The 23,161-nt window shown below is 42.7% G+C and overlaps 1 protein-coding gene across 5 annotated transcripts in view; it reads right to left on the reverse strand.

Annotated features, from left to right (window-relative positions):
* Positions 1-10,850: 10,850 nt before the first annotated feature.
* Positions 10,851-23,161, reverse strand: part of LOC135542694 (phospholipase D1-like) — a 31,935-nt gene continuing 19,624 nt past the window's right edge. For 4 of the 5 annotated variants that reach the window (XM_064969824.1, XM_064969823.1, XM_064969820.1 and 1 more), the window contains 12 exons: positions 20,029-20,251; positions 19,623-19,751; positions 19,265-19,383; positions 19,055-19,168; positions 18,873-18,983; positions 14,445-14,533; positions 13,418-13,531; positions 13,287-13,336; positions 12,952-13,089; positions 12,490-12,643; positions 12,170-12,287; positions 10,851-12,058 (listed from right to left, as the gene is read on the reverse strand). In XM_064969824.1, the coding sequence (XP_064825896.1) occupies positions 11,834-12,058; positions 12,170-12,287; positions 12,490-12,643; positions 12,952-13,089; positions 13,287-13,336; positions 13,418-13,531; positions 14,445-14,533; positions 18,873-18,983; positions 19,055-19,168; positions 19,265-19,383; positions 19,623-19,751; positions 20,029-20,251 (1,584 nt within the window). In that variant the 3' untranslated portion in view covers positions 10,851-11,833. Of the gene's footprint in view, positions 12,059-12,169; positions 12,288-12,489; positions 12,644-12,947; positions 13,090-13,286; positions 13,337-13,417; positions 13,532-14,444; positions 14,534-18,872; positions 18,984-19,054; positions 19,169-19,264; positions 19,384-19,622; positions 19,752-20,028; positions 20,252-23,161 lie in introns of those variants that run through there. The other variant, XM_064969825.1, reaches the window with a different exon arrangement.

Here is a 23,161-nt window from a genome sequence, read left to right on the forward strand (position 1 = left end):
GGGTTCTGCAAGTCAGCACCTCAGGAGTAAATGTCAGTTGGCTTTTCATAGTCGATCATTAAAAGTATCTCTACCACTCCTGCTGTCTCTAGAGAGTTGAAAACAGCAGGTCTGGGACAGGTAGCACGTCCGGTGAACAGGTCAGGATTCCATAGCCGCAGGCAGAACAGTTGAAACTGGAGCAGCAGCACGGCCAGGTGGACTGGGGACAGCAAGGAGTCATCATGCCAGGTAGTCCTGAGGCATGGTTCTAGGGCTCAGGTCCTCAGAGAGAGAGAAAGAAAGAGAGAATTAGAGAGAGCATACTTAAATTCACACAGGACACCGGATAAGACAGGAGAAGTACTCCAGATATAACAAACTGACCCTAGCCCCCTGACACAAACTACTGCAGCATAAACACTGGAGGCTGAGACAGGAGGGGTCAGGAGACACTCTTTCTATTCTGGTTAGGGCCAGTTTGTGCTGTTCTGTGAAGGGAGTAGTACACAGCGTTGTATAACATTTTTCAGTTTCTTGGCAATTTCTCACATGGAATAGCCTTCATTTCTCAGAACAAAAATAGACTGACGAGTTTCAGAAGAAAGGTCTTTGTTTCCAGCCATTTTGAGCCTGTAATCGAACCCACAAATGCTGATGCTCCAGATACCCAACTAGTCTAAAGAAGGACAGTTTTATTGATTCTTTAAAATCAGACAAACAGTTTTCAGCCATGATAACATAATTGCAAATGGGTTTTCGAATGATCAATTAGCCTTTTAAAATGATAAACTGGATTAGCTAACACAATGTGCCATTAGAACACAGGAGTGATGTTTGCTGATAATGGGCCTCTGTACGCCTACGTAAATATTCCATCAAAATAAAAATTGTCCGTGTCCAGCTACAATAGTCAATTACAACATTAACAATGTCTACATTGTATTTCTGATCAATTTTAATGGACAACAAAAATGATTTGCTTTTCTTTCAAAAACAAGGACAAGTGATCCCAAACGTTTGAATGGTAGTGCACATTCCTGAATAGGATGATGGCAGCATTTTTCAGATATTATTTCTAGACAAATCAAAGACAATTATAATACTGTTCAAAATGGTGTTTCAATAACTTTTAATTTCTGAAAGCTTGCAGGGCCGAAGTTGCCCAGCTACAAACCGGTAAGTTGAAATCAAATGATAGCCACACAGCACAGTATCAACCAGTCAATTACTCAAAAGCCATGCAGGGTAGTTTAAAATTCTAATTAATATATAATCTGCAGGACATGTGACAATTTTGATGGAGTGGTTTCTTTAACCAGCATGTATCTACATCAGTGAACAAAATCAAACAAACCAAAACAGAGGCCATTACATATTCCCCCCCCCCCCCCCCTAGAGAGCAGTCTTTTCAAATAGTTCTTACACTTAAAAGGGCATTATCAGCATTTTCACAATTCCATAGTGTTCTCCCAACCTCAGTGTGAGGGCCAGGGCACCTTTGGATATATTATATAAAACACAGGAAAATCACGTGCGACAGTACTGGGCCTTTAAGGTCCACAGCATCATGAACATTACCAAGTTCCAGGACATTGTCATGTCTTGTTATGTCTGTTCCTGTCCTTTCTCTTCACTCTGTCTCTCTCTGCTGGTCTTTTTAGGTTACCTTCTCTGTCTCTCATTCTTCAGCTGTTCTACATCTCCCCTAACTAGCTCATTCACTCTTTCACACCTGTTCTCTCTTCCCCCTCTGATTAGGTCTCTATTTCTCTCTCTGTTCCTGCTACTTTCAGTGTCTGATTCTTGTTTGTGTTTTTGATGCCAGAAGCAAGCTGTCGTCGCGTTTGCTTCCACCTTGTCCTATCCTGTCGGAGTCTGCCTGGCAGGTGCATCCTGCATTATACTAACGTTCTTTTTGTTCCATTGACTACGTTGGAAGAGGATTTATGCCATTCCTGTTTTTTCATTAAAGAACTCTGTTTTCTGTTAAAACCGCTTTTGGGTCTTCACTCAAGTACATAACAGAAGAATCAGACCAAGAATGGACCCAGCGGCTCCGGACCCTTTTCACTCCGCCGTCGAGATCCAGGGAGCGATGCTAGGCAGACACGAGGAGGAATTGTCTGCTGCTCGACATGCCGTTGAGACCCTGGCCGTCCAAGTCTCCGACCTCACAAGACAGGTTCACCAACTCCACCTCGATCCACCGCCCACTTCCAGGGTTTCCGAGTCTCCGGAGCCCAGGATCAACAACCCGCCGTGTTACTCTGGGGAGCCCACTGAGTGCCGCTCATTCCTCACTCAGTGTGATGTGGTGTTCTCTCTCCAGCCCAACACTTACTCCAGGAGCGCAGCCCGCATCGCCTACGTCATTTCTCTCCTTACCGGACGGGCGCGTGAGTGGGGCACGGCAGTCTGGGAGGCGAGGGCTGAGTGTATTAACCAGTATCAAGACTTTAAGGAGGAGATGATACGGGTTTTTGACCGTTCTGTTTTTGGGGAGGAGGCTTCCAGGGCCCTGTCTTCCCTATGTCAGGGGAATCGATCCATAACGGATTATTCTATTGAGTTTCGCACTCTCGCTGCCTCAAGTGACTGGAACGAGCCGGCTTTGCTCGCTCGTTTTCTGGAGGGTCTCCTCGTCGAGGTTAAGGACGAGATCCTCTCCCGGGAGGTTCCTTCCAGTCTGGACTCCTTAATAGCTCTCGCTATTCGCATAGAGCGACGGTTTGATCTTCGTCGCCGAGCTCGTGGAAAGGAGCTCGCGTTCTCCGCTGCTCCCCTCTCCACATCACTGCCACCTGCCGCATCACTGCCACCCTCCTCCGCCGGCTCGGATGCTGAGCCTATGCAGCTGGGGGGTATCCGCATCTCGGCCAAGGAGAAGGAACGGAGAATCACCAATCGCCTCTGTCTCTACTGCGGCTCCGCTGGTCATTTTGTCACCTCATGTCCAGTAAAAGCCAGAGCTCATCAGTAAGAGGAGGGCTACTGGTGAGCGCAACTACTCAGGCCTCTCCTTCTGGATCACGCACTACTTTTCTGGTCCATCTCCGCTGGCCCGGTTCATCTGCTTCCTGCAGTGCCTTGATAGACTCTGGGGCGGAGGGCTGTTTTATGGACGAGACCTGGGCTCGGGAACATGACATTCCTCTCAGACAGTTAGGGGAGCCCACGGCCTTGTTCGCTTTGGATGGTAGTTCTCTCCCCAAGATTCAGCGTGAGACGCTGCCTTTAACCCTCACTGTCTCTGGTAATCATAGCGAAACCATTTCTTTTTTAATTTTTCGTTCACCTTTTACACCTGTTGTTTTGGGTCATCCCTGGCTAGTGCGCCATAACCCTTCTATTAATTGGTCTAGTAATACTATCCTATCCTGGAATGTTTCTTGTCATGTGACCTGTTTAATGTCTGCTATCCCTCCTGTTTCCTCTGTCTCTTCTTCACAGGAGGAGCCTGGCGATTTGACAGGGGTGCCGGAGGAGTATCACGATCTGCGCACGGTGTTCAGTCGTTCCAAGGCCACTTCTCTCCCTCCACACCGGTCGTATGACTGTAGTATTGATCTCCTTCCGGGAACTACTCCCCCGGGGTAGATTATACTCTCTGTCGGCTCCCGAACGTAAGGCTCTCGAGGATTATTTGTCGGTTTCGCTCGACGCCGGTACCATAGTCTCCTCCTCCTCTCCCGCCGGAGCGGGGTTTTTTTGTTCAGAAGAAGGACGGGTCCCTGCGCCCATGCGTGGATTATCGAGGGCTGAATGACATAACAGTTAAGAATCATTATCCGCTTCCTCTTATGTCTTCAGCCTTCGAGATCCTGCAGGGAGCCAGGTTTTTCACCAAATTGGACCTTCGTAACGCCTACCATCTCGTGCGCATCAGGGAGGGGGACGAGTGGAAGACGGCGTTTAACACTCCGTTAGGGCACTTTGAATACCGGGTTCTTCCTTTCGGCCTCGTTAACGCTCCAGCTGTCTTTCAGGCACTAGTTAACGACGTCCTGAGAGACATGCTGAACATTTTTGTTTTCGTTTACATGGACGATATCCTGATTTTTTTTCACCGTCTCTCTCGATTCATGTTCAGCACGTGCGACGCGTCCTCCAGCGCCTTTTGGAGAACTGTCTTTATGTGAAGGCTGAGAAGTGCATTTTTCATGCCGCCTCTGTCCCTTTTCTCGGTTCCGTTATTTCCGCTGAGGGCATTAAGATGGATCCCGCTAAGGTCCAGGCTGTCATTGATTGGCCCGTTCCTAAGTCACGCGTCGAGCTGCAGCGCTTTCTGGGCTTCGCTAATTTCTATCGTCGTTTCATCCGTAATTTCGGTCAGGTGGCAGCTCCCCTCACAGCCCTTACTTCTGTTAAGACGTGCTTTAAGTGGTCCGTTTCCGCCCAGGGAGCTTTTGGTCTTCTTAAGAATCGTTTTACATCCGCTCCTATTCTTGTTACACCTGACATCTCTAGACAGTTTGTTGTTGAGGTTGACGCGTCAGAGGTGGGCGTGGGAGCCATTCTTTCTCAGCGCTCTCTCTGACGGCAAGGTCCATCCTTGCGCGTTTTTCTCTCATCGCTTATCGCCGTCAGAACGTAACTATGATGTTGGTAATCGCGAACTGCTCGCCATCCGCTTAGCCCTAGGCGAATGGCGACAGTGGTTGGAGGGGGCGACCGTTCCTTTTGTCGTTTGGACTGACCATAGGAACCTTGAGTACATCCGTTCAGCCAAACGACTTAATGCGCGTCAGGCTCGTTGGGCTCTGTTTTTCGCTCGTTTCGAGTTTGTTATTTCTTATCGTCCGGGCTCAAAAACACCAAGCCTGATGCTTTATCTCGTCTCTTCAGTTCTTCTGAGGTCTCCACCGACCCCGAGGGGATTCTCCCTGACGGGCGTGTTGTCGGGTTGACTGTCTGGGGAATTGAGAGGCAGGTAAAGCAAGCACTCGCTCACACTCCGTCGCCGCGAGCTTGTCCTAGGAACCTTCTGTTCGTTCCCGTTCCTACTCGTCCGGCCGTTCTTCAGTGGGCCCACTCTGCCAAGTTAGCCGGCCACCCCGGCGTTCGGGGTACGCTCGCTTCCATTCGCCAGCGTTTCTGGTGGCCCACTCGGGAACGTGACGCGCGTCGATTTGTCGCCGCTTGTTCGGTCTGCGCGCAGACTAAATCTGGGAACTCTCCTCCTGCCGGCCGTCTCAGACCGCTTCCCATTCCCTCTCGACCGTGGTCTCACATCGCTTTAGATTTTATCACCGGACTGCCTTCATCAGCGGGGAAGACAGTTATTCTTACGGTTGTCGATAGATTCTCTAAGGCGGCTCATTTCATTCCTCTCGATAAGCTCCCTTCTGCTAAGAAGACGGCTCAGATCATTATCGAGAATGTTTTCCGAATTCATGGCCTTCCGTCTGACGTCGTTTCCGACAGAGGCCCGCAGTTCACGTCTCAATTTTGGAGGGAGTTTTGCCGTTTGATTGGGGCTTCCGTCAGTCTCTCGTCCGGCTTTCATCCCCAGTCTAACGGTCAAGCCGAACGGGCCAATCAGACTGTTGGTCGCATTTTACGCAGTCTTTCTTTTCGTAACCCTGCGTCTTGGTCAGAACAGCTCCCCTGGGCAGAGTACGCCCACAACTCGCTTCCCTCGTCTGCTACCGGTCTATCCCCTTTTCAGTGTAGCCTCGGGTACCAGCCTCCGCTGTTCTCATCTCAGCTTGCCGAGTCCTGCGTCCCCTCCGCTCAGGATTTTGTCCAGCGTTGCGAGCGCACCTGGAAGGGGGTCAGGTCGGCACTTTGCCGTAATAGGGCGCAGACTGTGAGGGCCGCTAATAAGCGTAGGACCAAGAGTCCTAGATATTGTTGCGGTCAGAGAGTATGGCTCTCCACTCAGAACCTTCCCCTTAAGACAGCTTCTCGCAAGTTGGCCCCGCGGTTCATTGGTCCGTTCCGTATTTCTCAGGTCATTAATCCTGTCGCAGTGCGACTTCTTCTCCCGCGCTATCTTCGTCGCGTTCACCCGGTCTTCCATGTCTCCTGTGTTAAGCCCGTTCTTCGCGCCCCGCTCGTCCCTCCCCCCCCATCCTTGTCGAGGGCGCACCCATCTACAGGGTTCGTAAGATTTTGGACATGCGCCCTCGGGGCCGTGGTCATCAGTACCTAGTGGATTGGGAGGGGTACGGTCCTGAGGAGAGGAGTTGGGTTCCCTCTCGGGACGTGCTGGACCGTTCGCTGATCGATGATTTCCTCCGTTGCCGCCAGGTTTCCTCCTCGAGTGCGCCAGGAGGCGCTCGGTGAGTGGGGGGGGTACTGTCATGTCTTGTTATGTCTGTTCCTGTCCTTTCTCTTCACTCTGTCTCTCTCTGCTGGTCTTTTTAGGTTACCTTCTCTGTCTCTCATTCTTCAGCTGTTCTACATCTCCCCTAACTAGCTCATTCACTCTTTCACACCTGTTCTCTCTTCCCCTCTGATTAGGTCTCTATTTCTCTCTCTGTTCCTGCTACTTTCAGTGTCTGATTCTTGTTTGTGTTTTTGATGCCAGAAGCAAGCTGTCGTCGCGTTTGCTTCCACCTTGTCCTATCCTATCGGAGTCTGCCTGGCAGGTGCATCCTGCATTATACTAACGTTCTTTTTGTTCCATTGACTACGTTGGAAGAGGATTTATGCCATTCCTGTTTTTTCATTAAAGAACTCTGTTTTCTGTTAAAACCGCTTTTGGGTCTTCACTCAAGTACATAACAGACATAGTATATCTAAAGTAGATTCTCAGTCCAGCATACTTTCTGCCACTCCCTGTCCAGTATTCCTTACTCCCTGTCCAGTATTCCATACTCCCTGTCCAGTATTCCTTACTCCCTGTCCAGTATTCCATACTCCCTGTCCAGTATTCCTTACTCCCTGTCCAGTATTCCATACTCCCTGTCCAGTATTCCATACTCCCTGTCCAGTATTCCATACTCCCTGTCCAGTATTCCATACTCCCTGTCCAGTATTCCATACTCCCTGTCCAGTATTCCATACTCCCTGTCCAGTATTCCATACTCCCTGTCCAGTATTCCATACTCCCTGTCCAGTATTCCTTACTCCCTGTCCAGTATTCCATACTCCCTGTCCAGTATTCCATACTCCCTGTCCAGTATTCCATACTCCCTGTCCAGTATTCCTTACTCCCTGTCCAGTATTCCATACTCCCTGTCCAGTATTCCATACTCCCTGTCCGGTATTCCTTACTCCCTGTCCAGTATTCCTTACTCCCTGTCCAGTATTCCATACTCCCTGTCCAGTATTCCATACTCCCTGTCCAGTATTCCATACTCCCTGTCCAGTATTCCTTACTCCCTGTCCAGTATTCCATACTCCCTGTCCAGTATTCCATACTCCCTGTCCAGTATTCCATACTCCCTGTCCAGTATTCCATACTCCCTGTCCAGTATTCCATACTCCCTGTCCAGTATTCCATACTCCCGGTCCAGTATTCCATACTCCCGGTCCAGTATTCCATACTCCCGGTCCAGTATTCCATACTCCCTGTCCAGTATTCCATACTCCCTGTCCAGTATTCCATACTCCAAGAGGCTGGTCCCTCATCAGCTGAGCCACACTCATAAACCCTACAGTCAGAGAGAGCGAGACTAGTATGGCACTACTGTACCTGATCTTGTCCAATAAGAGACACACATTTTTATTTTCTGTTGTAAAATGTTCTGCTACATGACCCTTATGTTGTTCCACTATATCCCACAGTGCTCTCTAGTGGTTCCCAGCTCCACTAGTGCCACTGCCAGAAATGACAAGATGATGAAGTACAGAACAAAAAGCAAGGCCTCCTCCAGCTTCACCTGGCAGCCCTGAGGGAGAGGACACACACAACTGGGTAAGGAGAGTGACACCTCTCTGGAATGAAATGCTGCCCAAGTGTGCATGTACGTACATACATTTGGATCACCACAGAGGGCCAGGGCTGGTGTGTGTATATCTTTGGATATAGTAGCCCGGGCAGCTCTAGGGTACCATTACAGGTGTGGTAGGTGGAATTACAGCAGCTGTGAGGCACACTGCCCCGCCCACTGTGGTTAAACCAGGGCGTGGTCAACCAGTCACGGTAGTCATAGATTCCTCAGCACTGCAACTGGAGAGGATTCACATCACAGTCATTAGATCAGTTCAGAGCCCCCCCACCTCTTTCTGTGTGGCGTCCACAGCATCGGAGTCTAGGTCCTGACTGCTTCCTGTGTATCTTTGAAAGACACTACTGAAGGCAGCCAGCTCTGAGTCCACCTGAAAGCAGGTCAGTCACATCATGTCTCGCTCCATCCACCAACACCACGTTGCACCACAGACTGTTCAGGAGTTGGCGGATGCTTTCGTCCAGGTCTGGGAGGAGATCCCTCAGGAGACCATCCGCCACCTCATCAGGCGCATGCCTAGGTGTTGTAGGGAGGTCATACAGGCACGTGGAGGCCACACACACTACTGAGCCTCATTTTGACTTGTTTTAAGGACATTACATCAAAGTTGGATCAGCCTGAAGTGTGGTTTTCCACTTTAATTTTGAGTGTGACTCCAAATCCAGACCTCCATGGATTGATAAATTTGATTTCCATTGATAATTTCTGTGTTATTTTGTTGTCAGCACATTCAACTATGTAAAGAAAAAAGTATTTAATAAGAATATTTAATTCATTCAGATCTAGGATGTGTTATTTTAGTGTTCCCTTTATTTTTTTGAGCAGTGTATTTCCTTAGTCGGGGGGTTTCCTCCACACAGCAGAATGTCAAGTTCTACTGTGAAGAAACAAAACCAGGTGGAAAAATAAAGTCAACCAATTCAAAATCAAAAGTGTCCACGCATAACTTGCCGTTTTTCTCCAACCGCAACAAATTATTCAGGCATTTCTCAAAAGAGAGAGAGAAGCAGCAGCATCACAGCGATAAGGAAGTAACATAGGATTTTGAAATGAACCACCTCCCACAGGGTGCCTGACAGAGCTGGTGTATACAGCTACATGGTACATAATGTATTTTACCTTAACCCCATAGCTCCCACAGGGTGCCTGACAGAGCTGGTGTATACAGCTACATGGTACATCATGTATTTTACATTAACCCCATAGCTCCCACAGGGTGCCTGAGCAGAGCTGGTGTATACAGCTACATGGTACATCATGTATTTTACATTAACTCCATAGCTCCCACAGGGTGCCTGAGCAGAGCTGGTGTATACAGCTACATGGTACATCATGTATTTGACATTAACCCCATAGCTCCCACAGGGTGCCTGAGCAGAGTTGGCGTATACAGCTACATGGTACATCATGTATTTTACATTAACCCCATAGCTCCCACAGGGTGCCTGAGCAGAGCTGGTGTATACAGCTACATGGTACATCATGTATTTTACATTAACCCCATAGCTCCCACAGGGTGCCTGAGCAGAGCTGGTGTATACAGCTACATGGTACATAATGTATTTTACCTTAACCCCATAGCTCCCACAGGGTGCCTGACAGAGCTGGTGTATACAGCTACATGGTACATCATGTATTTTACATTAACCCCATAGCTCCCACAGGGTGCCTGAGCAGAGTTGGCGTATACAGCTACATGGTACATCATGTATTTTACATTAACCCCATAGCTCCCACAGGGTGCCTGAGCAGAGCTGGTGTATACAGCTACATGGTACATCATGTATTTTACATTAACCCCATAGCTCCCACAGGGTGCCTGAGCAGAGCTGGTGTATACAGCTACATGGTACATCATGTATTTTACATTAACCCCATAGCTCCCACAGGGTGCCTGAGCAGAGCTGGTGTATACAGCTACATGGTACATCATGTATTTTACATTAACCCCATAGCTCCCACAGGGTGCCTGAGCAGAGCTGGTGTATACAGCTACATGGTACATCATGTATTTTACATTAACCCCATAGCTCCCACAGGGTGCCTGAGCAGAGCTGGTGTATACAGCTACATGGTACATCATGTATTTTACATTAACCCCATAGCTCCCACAGGGTGCCTGAGCAGAGCTGGTGTATACAGCTACATGGTACATCATGTATTTTACATTAACCCCATAGCTCCCACTGGGTGCCTGAGCAGAGCTGGTGTATACAGCTACATGGTACATCATGTATTTGACATTAACCCCATAGCTCCCACAGGGTGCCTGAGCAGAGTTGGCGTATACAGCTACATGGTACATCATGTATTTTACATTAACCCCATAGCTCCCACAGGGTGCCTGAGCAGAGCTGGTGTATACAGCTACATGGTATATCATGTTATTTTACATTAACCCCATAGCTCCCACTGGGTGCCTGAGCAGAGCTGGTGTATACAGCTACATGGTACATCATGTATTTGACATTAACCACATAGCTCCCACAGGGTGCCTGACAGAGCTGGTGTATACAGCTACATGGTACATCATGTATTTTACATCTGTCCCGATGTCATATCGGGTGGGGCTCGGAATTATCTTGAGAAGCGATCGGAACTACTGCGGTGCTCTGGAGTTTTGGGGAGCTGTGTCTGGAGTTATGAATGTGCTGCCCTGGGTAACCTCTGGAGTCAGCCTGATGGATTTAAAATCTCCCTCCATCCTTCCCCCACCAGCGGATCCTATCCGCTCTAACGGACGGCCCTTCAGAAGATGCATGAGGGCAGTGAAAATGTGACTGCTGTAAATACATTCATGGCACCCAGGCAGGGTGATAAATTCCCTTTAAAAGAAGACAGTAAAGTAGCTCAGATGGCCCCTTTTTAAGCAATCAATCGTTTTAAGTACATTTTAAGTTAGAGATATATGGGTGTGTGGCGCCCTCTGCTGGCTGGTGTGGACTGACATTGGTAAGAACATCCCATCAGTATTGAACATGTATTTAGAAATTATGGGGTTGATGATTTAATTAAATAATTGGCAATACGATACATTATGTATACAATTGGCAGTACAAATACTTACAAGGCGTGATAGAACAGTAGGTATACTTAATGGCAGAAGACCGAAGGCCGTAGGTAGTTGCGATTCATGCTGAAATTCAGTGAGTTTTTAATCGTGAAGTTTTGTGGTTAATTTAACATAACATTTATGGTGAGCTTTAAAAGTCTCGTTTTACAATTACGATTTTACAGAACAATTCCATATTTAGATTGTAAACATTTACATGTGTTCTTCTCAAAGACAACCTCCATTCTAAAAAGAAATAACAGAACTTTAGGCACTACAGCTAAAGACAGTATGTAAGCTTACATAGTGCTACGACCATACGAACATGCATAACCAACGGAGTAGGTGACAGGCATAGGAGAGTGTCCAGGGGCACATAGGAGTAGGAGTGTTCAGAAGGCACAAAACAGGTCAAAACATTTAGAAATGAAGGAGGTTCTACTTGGAATAAGGTGCTCATTTTCTTCACCCATTTTCAGGTGTATTCAGTCAGGTGAAACATTCTAAACCTATACATTTGCAGATAGAAATATATGAATATGGAGCTAACCAGGTCCCTATCCTACATGATGAGAAGTGATGATCTGCTCTACACAATATATTTCTATCTGAATATCCTGTAGCGCTGCATCCTCCTGAATGGATATGAGAACCCTGCACTTCCTCATTAGTCCACGTGGCAATCAGTCTCATTGGCTGAGTTGTGGATGTGACGGGCCAAGCAGCATCATGGTCCTCCATGTTTGTGGTTTAAGTTGTCAGCTATCAGCTGGAGGTCCAGAGTTCAACTTCATTCTAAAGATCCACAGTTCAACGCAGTGGTCTGTGTGGCTTGTCCTGTGTGTGTGTGTGTGTGTCTTGTCCTGTGTGTGTGTGTGTGTGTGTGTGTGTATCTAGTCCTCTAGGTCCAGATCTCAGTAGGCACCATGCCCTCCTTGGTCCCAACAGAAGGCATTAGGTTCTGTTCTGAGAGGAAGTCCAGAGGGAATTGAACCAGGAACCCTCTGATCCTCCTTAGCTCCTCCTGGGCTTTACCTGGGTCAGACTGGGCCAGGCCTGGGTTCGTCTGGTAACTCTCTAACTCAGACATGTTACGAACCAGGGAGGACGGCAGGCACCGGAATACCTGGAGAGAGAGGAGGGAGGGAGAATGAGAGAGAAAAGTTAGTTGAAAATCTCTTTCATAAAGCAGGTTGCGCACACACACACACACACACACACACACACACACACACACCTTCTCATAGATGGTTGCGTTGCGTCCAGCGGTGGTCATCCAGACATCCTTATAGAAGCGGTCAGAGATAGGGTCAGACACATCTATGGTCGTGTCCATATGGGCTCCAAGGATAGTCCTGACAGGAGAGAGCACACACATACACAATGAGATGTGTACTGTCTTAGTGATCAGATGAGGTCCAAAAGAACAGTTACACACACCCAAACCACCCAAGGCATAGCTGCAATGTGTGTGTATGTGTGTGTCAATGTGTATATAAGTGTGTGTGTATGTGTATATATGTGTGTGTGTGTGTGTATATGTGTGTGTGTGTGTACCTGAAGCACTCTAGACGTAGCGCCAGTGCGTAGCGTCCAGCCTGGTACTCATGTCCGTCCATCACCGCAGTAACGGTCTCAGAGTCCTCAATGATCACCGCCACCTCGCTGTCACGCTTCCCCAACATGCTGCGGTCATTGATGTTGGCCGAACCTAATACAGACACACACACACACAGAAAACGCATCAGATCGCAGCCAACGCCAATGGGATGAACACAGAGGCTGCAGTTCACTCATTCACCAGCAGAGGGATCAAGAATTAAAAGTGAGGCTCCATCCAACTCTCAGCATCACTTTGTGAACGCTGCAAATTCTTAGTCATGCTTGTTATATGAATATGAAACATGTTGAATACATTTTGTTTCTCACTCCCTGAAATCCCTTCATGAAAACGTACTCTCACGTATGAATACGTACTCACACAAGACCGCCTTCTCCCAACCCCCAACACACACCTACCGATGATGACGGTGTTGTCGTCTGCGATGAGCATCTTGCTGTGGACGTAGATGAGCTCTGTGACTAGGCGTCCCTCCAGCTCAGCGTGGGTCCTCAGACCACAGAACGAGATGTAGTTCATCCACTGTAGTTCATCCACTGGAACACGAACACACACACACACACACACACACACACACACACACACACACACACACACACACACACACACACACACACACACACACACACACACACACACGGTTAGTTCTCAGACCACAGAACCATATGGAGTTCTTCCACTGGAGGTGTGTGTGTGTGTGTGTGTGTGTGTATGTGTGTGAGAATATCCTTACTTTCTTTCTTCAGCTGGGAGATGATGGAGTATTCACCTCTGATCATGGTCCTGAAGAGGATAGGAGAGTTCAGTTAATAATGAAAACACTGCATGTTGTTGTATGTGTGTGTGTGTGTGTGTGTGTGTCACCTGTAGTTGAAGTGCATGACGGCCTGGAGGGCGTTTCCTCCCCCTGTTGTGATGTCACCTTCAAACCCAGGAAGTAGTGGAGTCACCACGTACACACGGAACTTCTTGCCCTCCCTACAGAGATAAAAACTCATCAAATACTACACATTACACACAAACACACACACACACTAAAACACACACAAACACACGCACCTCACACAACAACACACACCTCACACACATACACTAAAACACACACACAAACACACACACCTTACACTCCAACACACACACACTAAAACACACAAACACACACACCTCACACACAAACACCTTAACACACCTTAACACACAGACCTCAGACACCAACACTAAAGCACACACACACACACACTAAAAGTCACACCTCACACACCAACAAACACCCACACCTCACACACCAACAAACACACACACCTCACACACCAACAAACACACACACCTTACACACCTCACACACCAACACACACACACTAAAACACACGCAAACACACACACACAGTAAACACACACAAACACCCACACCAACACACACATACACAAACACACACACAAACACACACACCTTACACTCCAACACACACACACTAAAACACACACAAACACACGCACCTCACACAACAACACACACACCTCACACACCAACACTAAAACACACACACAAACACACACACCTTACACTCCAACACACACACACTAAAACACACACAAACACACACACCTCACACACAAACACCTTAACACACCTTAACACACAGACCTCAGACACCAACACTAAAGCACACACAAACACACACTAAAAGTCACACCTCACACACCAACAAACACACACACCTCACACACCAACAAACACACACACCTCACACACCAAAAAACACACACACCTTACACACCTCACACACCAACACACACACACTAAAACACACGCAAACACACACACACAGTAAACACACACAAACACCCACATCAACACACACACACCTCACACACCAACACACACACTTACTTGTGAGCTCTGAGGATCCTCTCGATGAGCGCTTCTCCGATCTTGTTGTAGACCATCTTGTTGTCTGAACAACTGATGAAAAACTGGTTCTGATGAGAGAGAGAAAGAGAGAGAGAGAGAGAGAGAGAGAGAGAGAGAGAGAGAGAGAGAGAGAGAGAGAGGGAGAAGAGAGAAGAGAGAGAGGAGATAGAGAGAGAGGGATGAGACAGAGAGAGAGGGAGAGAAAAGAGATAGAGGAGGTGAAGAGTGCTAAAGTGGAAGAAGGTAGGGTCACTCACTGGAATTGTTATGTAGTGATCTGTAGGGTATGTAGTGTTATGTCATGTTATAAGGTGTATATGCACCTATATATAGTTGAGGTGCTATGACTTGCTAGTACTAAGGAGTGCTATGTAGTGTGTACTGGATGCAGTGCTAGACAGTGTAATGTAGTAGTATGTACAGTGTATGTATCTCTATGTAGAGTGTACTGGATGCAGTGCTAAACAGTGTAATGTAGTAGTATGTACAGTGTATGTACCTCTATGTAGAGTGTACTGGATGCAGTGCCAGACAGTGTAATGTAGTGGTATGTACAGTGTATGTACCTTTATGTAGAGTGTACTGGATGCAGTGATAGACAGTGTAATACAGTGGTATGTACAGTGTATGTACCTCTATGTAGAGTGTACTGGATGCAGTGCTACACAGTGCAATGTAGTAGTATGTACAGTGTATGTACCTCTATGTAGAGTGTACTGGATGCAGTGCTAGACAGTGTAATGTAGTAGTATGTACAGTGTATGTACCTCTATGTAGAGTGTACTGGATGCAGTGCTAGACAGTGTAATGTAGTAGTATGTACCTCTATGAAGAGTGTACTGGATGCAGTGCTACACAGTGTAATGTAGTAGTATGTACAGTGTATGTACCTCTATGTAGAGTGTACTGGATGCAGTGCTACACAGTGTAATGTAGTAGTATGTACAGTGTATGTACCTCTATGTAGAGTGTACTGGATGCAGTGCTACACAGTGTAATGTAGTAGTATGTACAGTGTATGCACCTCTATGTAGAGTGTACTGGATGCAGTGCTACACAGTGTAATGTAGTAGTATGTACAGTGTATGTACCTCTATGTAGAGTGTACTGGATGCAGTGCTACACAGTGTAATGTAGTAGTATGTACAGTGTATGTACCTTATGTAGAGTGTACTGGATGCAGTGCTAGACAGTGTAATGTAGTAGTATGTACCTCTATGTAGAGTGTACTGGATGCAGTGATAGACAGTGTAATGTAGTAGTATGTACCTCTATGTAGAGTGTACTGGATGCAGTGCTAGACAGTGTAATGTAGTAGTATGTACAGTGTATGTACCTTATGTAGAGTGTACTGGATGCAGTGCTACACAGTGTAATGTAGTAGTATGTACAGTGTATGTACCTCGATGTAGAGTGTACTGGATGCAGTGCTAGACAGTGTAATGTAGTAGTATGTACCTCTATGTAGAGTGTACTGGATGCAGTGCTAGACAGTGTAATGTAGTAGTATGTACAGTGTATGTACCTCTATGTAGAGTGTACTGGATGCAGTGCTACACAGTGTAATGTAGTAGTATGTACAGTGTATGCACCTCTATGTAGAGTGTACTGGATGCAGTGCTACACAGTGTAATGTAGTAGTATGTACAGTGTATGTACCTCTATGTAGAGTGTACTGGATGCAGTGCTACACAGTGTAATGTAGTAGTATGTACAGTGTATGTACCTCTATGAAGAGTGTACTGGATGCAGTGCTACACAGTGTAATGTAGTAGTATGTACAGTGTATGTACCTCTATGTAGAGTGTACTGGATGCAGTGCTACACAGTGTAATGTAGTAGTATGTACAGTGTATGTACCTCTATGTAGAGTGTACTGGATGCAGTGCTACACAGTGTAATGTAGTAGTATGTACAGTGTATGCACCTCTATGTAGAGTGTACTGGATGCAGTGCTACACAGTGTAATGTAGTAGTATGTACAGTGTATGTACCTCTATGTAGAGTGTACTGGATGCAGTGCTACACAGTGTAATGTAGTAGTATGTACAGTGTATGTACCTTATGTAGAGTGTACTGGATGCAGTGCTACACAGTGTAATGTAGTAGTATGTACCTCTATGTAGAGTGTACTGGATGCAGTGATAGACAGTGTAATGTAGTAGTATGTACCTCTATGTAGAGTGTACTGGATGCAGTGCTAGACAGTGTAATGTAGTAGTATGTACAGTGTATGTACCTTATGTAGAGTGTACTGGATGCAGTGCTACACAGTGTAATGTAGTAGTATGTACAGTGTATGTACCTCGATGTAGAGTGTACTGGATGCAGTGCTAGACAGTGTAATGTAGTAGTATGTACCTCTATGTAGAGTGTACTGGATGCAGTGCTAGACAGTGTAATGTAGTAGTATGTACAGTGTATGTACCTCTATGTAGAGTGTACTGGATGCAGTGCTACACAGTGTAATGTAGTAGTATGTACAGTGTATGCACCTCTATGTAGAGTGTACTGGATGCAGTGCTACACAGTGTAATGTAGTAGTATGTACAGTGTATGTACCTCTATGTAGAGTGTACTGGATGCAGTGCTACACAGTGTAATGTAGTAGTATGTACAGTGTATGTACCTCTATGAAGAGTGTACTGGATGCAGTGCTAGACAGTGTAATGTAGTAGTATGTACAGTGTATGTACCTCTATGTAGAGTGTACTGGATGCAGTGCTACACAGTGTAATGTAGTAGTATGTACAGTGTATGTACCTCTATGTAGAGTGTACTGGATGCAGTGCTACACAGTGTAATGTAGTAGTATGTACAGTGTATGTACCTCTATGAAGAGTGTACTGGATGCAGTGCTACACAGTGTAATGTAGTAGTATGTACAGTGTATGCACCTCTATGTAGAGTACTGGATGCAGTGCTACACAGTGTAATGTAGTAGTATGTACAGTGTATGTACCTCTATGTAGAGTGTACTGGATGCAGTGCTAGACAGTGTAATGTAGTAGTATGTACCTCTATGAAGAGTGTACTGGATGCAGTGCTACACAGTGTAATGTAGTAGTATGTACAGTGTATGTACCTCTATGTAGAGTGTACTGGATGCAGTGCTAGACAGTGTAATGTAGTAGTATGTACAGTGTATGTACCTTATGTAGAGTGTACTGGATGCAGTGCTACACAGTGTAATGTAGTAGTATGTACAGTGTATGTACCTCTATGTAGAGTGTACTGGATGCAGTGCTACACAGTGTAATGTAGTAGTATGTACAGTGTATGTACCTCTATGAAGAGTGTACTGGATGCAGTGCTACACAGTGTAATGTAGTAGTATGTACAGTGTATGTACCTCCATGTAGTGTACTGGATGCAGTGCTACACAGTGTAATGTAGTAGTATGTACAGTGTATGTACCTCCATGTAGAGTACTGGATGCAGTGCTACACAGTGTAATGTAGTAGTATGTACAGTGTATGAACCTCTATGTAGAGTGTACTGGATGCAGTGCTAGACAGTGTAATGTAGTAGTATGTACAGTGTATGTACCTCTATGTAGAGTGTACTGGATGCAGTGCTAGACAGTGTAATGTAGTAGTATGTACCTCTATGAAGAGTGTACTGGATGCAGTGCTACACAGTGTAATGTAGTAGTATGTACAGTGTATGTACCTCTATGTAGAGTGTACTGGATGCAGTGCTAGACAGTGTAATGTAGTAGTATGTACAGTGTATGTACCTTATGTAGAGTGTACTGGATGCAGTGCTACACAGTGTAATGTAGTAGTATGTACAGTGTATGTACCTCTATGTAGAGTGTACTGGATGCAGTGCTACACAGTGTAATGTAGTAGTATGTACAGTGTATGTACCTCTATGTAGAGTGTACTGGATGCAGTGCTACACAGTGTAATGTAGTAGTATGTACAGTGTATGTACCTCTATGTAGAGTGTACTGGATGCAGTGCTACACAGTGTAATGTAGTAGTATGTACAGTGTATGTACCTCTATGTAGAGTGTACTGGATGCAGTGCTAGACAGTGTAATGTAGTAGTATGTACAGTGTATGTACCTCTATGAAGAGTGTAATGGATGCAGTGCTAGACAGTGTAATGTAGTAGTATGTACAGTGTATGTACCTCTATGTAGAGTGTACTGGATGCAGTGCTACACAGTGTAATGTAGTAGTATGTACAGTGTATGTACCTCTATGTAGAGTGTACTGGATGCAGTGCTACACAGTGTAATGTAGTAGTATGTACAGTGTATGTACCTCTATGTAGAGTGTACTGGATGCAGTGCTACACAGTGTAGTGTAGTAGTATGTACAGTGTATGTACCTCTATGTAGAGTGACTGGATGCAGTGCTACACAGTGTAGTGTAGTAGTATGTACAGTGTATGTACCTCTATGTAGATGAAGTGCTTGCTCCTGGCGATAGTCTGGAGGTAGGCGTTGTGGATGGACTCCTCATGATACTTAATACCTGCTGACCAGTCAGCTGCTGACCGCAACACCTGGACAGGACAACACACGTTAGTGTGTCAGCAGTGTGTCAGCAGTGTGTGTGTGTGTGTGTGTGTCTTACCTGTACTCTAGTGGGAACACAGTTGGGCACCTGGTACCTCAGCTCGCTGGCACTGCTGTGAGACTTGGGCAGGAGGTACGGGTAGGAGAGAGAATGATACTTAGGCTTCATTATCTACAGAGAGAAAGAGAGAATAGACAGATGTGGAAAAGCGGCTCTCAGTTCAACGAGACACTTGAGGTACGGTAACGGGTGTGTGCTGTGTCTGACTTTACAGAAGTTCCAGCGCTGTATGAAGTGTCTGGCCACGTCCCTGGCAGCTTTCCCATGGACCACAGAGGAGATGTCATGCCACGGCATCCTGGGAGTGGTGTACCTGTCAATGAAGTCTGGAGAGAGAGAACACATCAACAGTTGATCTGATAAATGAGGTGTTATTACCATTATATCCACATACTAGAGGAAAACTACTGTCAAAGAATGTAGAATGTGCGCTAGCGTGTGCCAGTGTGTGTGGTGGGGGTGGGTGGGGGGGGGGTTGTGTGTGTAACTGGTCTGATCCCCCTATCTGTCTTTCTCTAATACATTCTCTCTCTCGTGTGTGTCTGTGTGTGTGTGTGTGTCCTACCATCGAAGGGTTTCTCCAGCTGTATCCAGTCCTTGTAGACGAAGTTGCAGTAGTCTTTTCCATGCCAAAACCTGGTGTTACCCCTCAGCTCTCCTACACCTGTCTGGAGGCTCCGCACTGAACCACTGCCTGAACAAACACGCAGACACGCACGCACGCACACACACACAGACAGACACGCACACACAGATACGCACGGACGCACGCACACACACACAAGAGAGAAAGAAAGCGGGTCAGATCAGTGACACACATATGCACAACCCCTCAACACACACACACACACACACACACACACACACACACACACACACACACACACACACACACACACACACACACACACACACACACACACACACACACACACACACACACACACACACACACACACACACACACGTACCAGTGCTGTCCAGGGAGCTGATGCTGTCTGCATGCTGCAGAGTGTGTTTGTGGAGGTGTTTGACCAGGGAGAAGTGCATCCTCCTGGTTCGTCCAATCCCCTTCAGTCGTGGAAGCTCCACCCCTGGGTTGCCAGGCAGTGATTGTTTGCCTCCGTTGCTATTGGCGGCACCATCAGTAGAGAACACTCCCCTACTGGAGGGATGGTGGGCAGAGCTCTGAGACTGAAGGTGGGAATACAGGTAATGGTCACTTATTTTTGTGGTATTATGTATTATGTATTATGTATTGTGTATTGTGTTTTATGAATTGTGTTTTATGTATTATGTATTATGTAGTATGTATTATCTATTATGTATTATGTTTTATGTATTATGTATTATGTTTTATGTATTATGTATTGTGTTTTATGTATTGTGTTTTATGTATTATGTATTATGTAGTATGTATTATCTATTATGTATTATGTTTTATGTATTATGTATTATGTTTTATGTAATATGTATTATGTTTTATGTAATATGTATTATGTATTATGTAGTATGTATTATCTATTATGTATTATGTTTTATGTATTATGTATTATGTTTTATGTAATACGTATTATGTAGTATGTATTATCTATTATGTATTATGTTTTATGTATTATCTATTATGTATTATGTTTTATGTATTATCTATTATGTATTATTTATGTATTATCTATTATGTATTATCTATTATGTATTATGTTTTATGTATTATGTTTTATGTATTATCTATTATGTATTATGTTTTATGTACTATGTTTTATGTATTATATATTATGTATTATTTATGTATTATCTATTATGTATTATCTATTATGTATTATGTTTTATGTATTATGTATTATGTTTTATGTATTATGTATTATGTTTTATGTATTATGTATTATGTTTTATGTATTATCTATTATGTATTATGTTTTATGTATTATCTATTATGTATTATTTATGTATTATCTATTATGTATTATCTATTATGTATTATGTTTTATGTATTATGTTTTATGTATTATCTATTATGTATTATGTTTTATGTACTATGTTTTATGTATTATCTATTATGTATTATTTATGTATTATCTATTATGTATTATGTTTTATGTATTATCTATTATGTATTATGTTTTATGTATTATGTTTTATGTATTATCTATTATGTATTATGTTTTATGTATTATCTATTATGTATTATGTTTTATGTATTATGTTTTATGTATTATCTATTATGTATTATTTATGTATTATCTAATATGTATTATGTTTTATGTATTATGTTTTATGTATTGTATATTATGTATTATGTATTATGTTTTAGTATTATGTTTATGTATTATGTTTTATGTATTATCTATTATGTATTATTTATGTATTATCTATTATGTATGATGTATTATGTTTTATGTATTATGTTTTATGTATTATCTATTATGTATTATGTTTTATGTATTATCTATTATGTATTATGTTTTATGTATTATGTATTATGTTTTATGTATTATGTATTAATTATGTATTATGTTTTATGTATTATGTTTTATGTATTGTATATTATGTATTATGTATTATGTTTTATGTATTATGTTTATGTATTATGTTTTATGTATTATCTATTATGTATTATTTATGTATTATCTATTATGTATGATGTATTATGTTTTATGTATTATGTTTTATGTATTATCTATTATGTATTATTTATGTATTATCTATTATGTATGATGTATTATGTTTTATGTATTATGTTTTATGTATTATGTTTTATGTATTATCTATTATGTATTATGTTTTATGTATTATGTATTATGTTTTATGTATTATGTATTATTTATGTATTATCTATTATGTATTATGTTTTATGTATTATGTTTTATGTATTGTATATTATGTATTATGTATTATGTTTTATGTATTATGTTTATGTATTATGTTTTATGTATTATGTATTATGTTTATGTATTATGTTTTATGTATTATGTATTATGTTTTATGTATTATGTATTATTTATGTATTATCTATTATGTATTATGTTTTATGTATTATGTTTTATGTATTGTATATTATGTATTATGTTTTATGTATTATGTTTTATGTATTATCTATTATGTATTATGTATTATGTATTATGTTTTATGTATTATCTATTATGTATTATTTATGTATTATCTATTATGTATTATGTTTTATGTATTATCTATTATGTATTAGGTATTACGTTTTATGTATTATGTATTATGTTTTATGTATTATCTATTATGTATTATTTATGTATTATCTATTATGTATTATGTATTATGTATTATCTATTATGTTTTATGTTTTATGTATTATCTATTATGTATTATGTTTTATGTATTATCTATTATGTATTATGTTTTATGTATTATGTTTTCTATATTATGTTTTATGTATTATCTATTATGTATTATTTATGTATTATCTATTATGTAATATTTATGTATTATCTATTATGTATTATGTTTTATGTATTATCTATTATGTATTATGTGTTATGTTTTATGTTTTATGTATTATCTATTTTGTATTATGTATTATGTATTATGTATGATCTATTATGTATGATGTATTATGTTTTATGTATTATGTATGATCTATTATGTGTTATGTTTTATGTTTTATGTATTATGTATTATGTATGATCTATTATGTGTTATGTTTTATGTTTTATGTATTATCTATTATGTATTATGTGTTATGTTTTATGTTTTATGTATTATCTATTTTGTATTATGTATTATGTATTATGTATGATCTATTATGTGTTATGTTTTATGTTTTATGTATTATCTATTATCTATTATGTGTTATGTTTTATGTTTTATGTATTATCTATTATGTATTATGTGTTATGTTTTATGTTTTATGTATTATCTATTTTGTATTATGTATTATGTATTATGTATGATCTATTATGTATGATGTATTATGTATGATGTATTATGTATTATGTATTATGTTTTATGTATTATCTATTATGTATTATGTGTTATGTTTTATGTTTTATGTATTATCTATTATGTATGATGTATTATGTTTTATGTATTATCTATTATGTATTATGTATGATCTATTATGTATGATGTATTATG

The sequence above is a fragment of the Oncorhynchus masou genome, chromosome 6, assembly GCF_036934945.1.
Source record: "Oncorhynchus masou masou isolate Uvic2021 chromosome 6, UVic_Omas_1.1, whole genome shotgun sequence".
Lineage (NCBI taxonomy): Eukaryota > Metazoa > Chordata > Actinopteri > Salmoniformes > Salmonidae > Oncorhynchus > Oncorhynchus masou.